General features: G+C 43.5%; 1 protein-coding gene across 1 annotated transcript; it reads right to left on the reverse strand.

The window, feature by feature from the left end:
• Nucleotides 1–1,390: 1,390 nt before the first annotated feature.
• On the reverse strand, nucleotides 1,391–2,542 carry LOC108622718 (uncharacterized). The gene has a single exon (XM_018020779.1). It carries the CDS (start codon nucleotides 2,540–2,542, stop codon nucleotides 1,391–1,393), a length of 1,152 nt encoding a protein of 383 aa, XP_017876268.1.
• Between the last annotated feature and the right edge of the window lie 268 nt (nucleotides 2,543–2,810).

Below are 2,810 nucleotides of genomic sequence, written 5' to 3' on the forward strand. Positions count from 1 at the left end.
CGTAGTGCACGTTGCCCGTCCACGCCACTAACAACCATCTTTCGCTCAGTAGGTCTTTTTGATGTGTGGCCATGCCGGTTAGATCCATGATTCTCAGTGTTTTTGTTGCCGCCTTCAGCCATACAAGATCTTCATCTTTGTTTATTATCGCCAGGGCTCCGCCTTCTTTTCCTATGATAGTAATTACACTTGGTGTGTACACCTCCGGTCCCTCTGAAGTCATCCTAATAACAAGTTCTGCCTTCTTGTCAATGAGGCATTGGAGGCTCCAGCATAGCTGTTGGACGTCTTTTTCCCCCAGGTATTCTATCGGGTATCCAAACGGAGCTATAGCATATATTTTGTTCCCTTCGATCTCCCTCAGTTCATCAATCTCTTCGTTCGTGGCGAGGCCCAGAACTTCCATGTCTTTACCTGTAATTGATACCGAAGATTCCTATCTTTCCTCATTTGCCTTGTTCATCCTACTTTCTTAAGTACCCTCATATTCCTTGAGACATTCTTCCTGCCTTATCGGCAGTGTCGATAATACAGACATCACCTTTCTGTTTTTGTCTGACTAAGTTTTAGCAATTTTTATCTTTTCTATTACCCTGACATTTTTAGATTGGTCTATTTCTCAATTGTTGCGAGCTTTCTGTTTCCCTGTCCCCTTTAACTGATTTTACCCTTGTGCATCCTGTGCCGGTCTAGTCTCGTTTATTACTACTTCCCTGTTCTTAAAAATCCTACCTCTCACCTTTCTCTTTTTATCCTATCTTTATTATTGCAATTTGCTCGATCCTTGCTTGTTTATTGTTATTTGAGATGCCTTAGCTATCCTATCTAATTGCATTCAACTCGGTCCACCTGCTACTTGTCCTCGTCCTTTTGTCCTTAACCTGTACCTTTCCCGCCTAAAATGCGTCCTTTTATATGCGTCGCCCCTCTATGTTTCACATTATCCGTGGTCGCAGCAAGTTTATTACCTAGAGGGTCGTCTCAGTTGTGGATTTCTGCTGATACAGCGACGTGTTCATTTTTGATCCGTGTTGCTTAGTGAAGTCACTAATAGTACTGTGATCTTTCGATGCCCTTTGCGCTTATTTGCTTAGGTCAGTCCCCTTTGGCTGTGGGAGGGAAAAGAATATTAGTGGCTGCTGATGCCAGATTAGCTTACAATTACAATGCAGAGAGTTGCGACCATCCTGGGTAGGAGGTTTATTCCTCTGGCTGCATTTGTCTAGTGTGCCGCTTATGGTTTGAAAACTATACTGCGGAAGGGGGATTATTGTCGGTTCTGAGAAGTTGATCTCTTCAGACTCATTCTCACTCATTTCTCGTTTGAGACCTGCAGATTGTTTTATTCTTAAATTGTGTGCGGAGTGTTAGTTTTTTGGCTAGCCTGAGTCTATAATTGTATGACACCTGCCTCCTTGTTCCATGGTTCCGTTTTTATCATGAAATTGACAATGTCTATGGATCGAAGTGACTTAACCTCATCTATTTCTATTCTGCTACATTTGAAGATCTCCCTCCTGGTTTTGGTGTATCTGACACATTTTGCTAGAATATGGTATGTCGTCTCGTCCTCGTCAGGGCAGACAGTACATTTGCCATTGTCCAAAAGGCCCATTTTGTGAAGATGGTAACCTACCGGTGCATGTCCCGTGTACGTGTATGCTGCTATCCTTGCCTCTTTCTTCGTCATTGTAGTGATGGTCTTGGCCTTTTTTATATTCGGTTCTCCAATCATTATTTTCCCCTGTCTGCACTCAGATGTTTCCTCCCATCTTCTTTTTAACTTTTCAGACGAGTATCTTCTCAATTCTTGCTTGTTCACTGCATAGGGTATTGGGATCCAAGGTTCAGGTCCTATTGCTATTTTCTTAGTCTGACCTCCTACCCTTGCCAACCTGTCGGCTTTTTCATTGCCCTTAATGCCTTTGTGACCTGGACACCATCCTACCACGGTTTCTATGTTCGCGACAGCTAGCAGGTTTAGTTTATCTCTACACTCGAGGACCAGTCTAGACATAAAGACGTTACTCGATAAGGCTTTTATCGTAGCTTGACTGTCAGTGAAAATCGCTATTCTTTTCTTTCGAGTTTTGTTCTCTAACATTTCAGTGCATCTCGTTATGCCTAACACCTCTGCTTGAAATACCGTGTTGTCTTTGCTCATGTGCTCGTAGAATCCTGTATTTGGTTTGTTGGCTGTCCATGCACATCCGGTGTACCCCTCTTCATCTTTGCTACCATCCGTGTACCATGTTTCACAGCCCTCCAATTTGTTAGTGCCTTCCCTAGTCCAGTCTGTTCTTTTCATGATGATCGTCTTGAATTTCCTGCCAAATCTGTAGATCGGAGTGATTCTATCTGATGGAGCATTTAGGATGTACGTTAGTCTACTACCTGTTTCCATTTCCGCTGTTTTTTCGATACTTGCGTGTTCTTTGTCATTACCAATCCATGTTCCCCAGTTGTTTAACAAACTGATGGTTCGGAGGGCAGTTTCCTCTACCTTTACCTTCAGCGGTGCAACGCATAGCAGTGCCTCCATGGCCTTAGTAGGTGAGTATCTGAATGGTCCCAGGACACTTTTTAGCGCATTATGTTGTAGGCTTTCGAGTTTTCTCCTGATTATATCGTTGTCTATTCCTTTCCACCAGATGATCGCTCCGAAGGTGAGTCTCGGGATGATTATTGCTTGATACACTCATAGGCAAGCTACCGGCGTTAACCCCCATGTTGCTCCAATCATTCTGTTAAGCAGTGCAAGGTTGTTCTTCGCCCTTCTGATTACTCTGTCTGCATGATTCCTCCAGGAG

This window comes from Ceratina calcarata, unplaced genomic scaffold, assembly GCF_001652005.2.
Source record: "Ceratina calcarata isolate Rehan_Ccalc_2016 unplaced genomic scaffold, ASM165200v1 scaffold1129, whole genome shotgun sequence".
NCBI lineage: Eukaryota > Metazoa > Arthropoda > Insecta > Hymenoptera > Apidae > Ceratina > Ceratina calcarata.

Coding starts and splice junctions, on each gene's coding strand:
- LOC108622718 (XM_018020779.1), bottom strand. CDS start 2,542: ATGGAGGCACTGCTATGCGTTGCACCGCTGAAGGTAAAGGTAGAGGAA.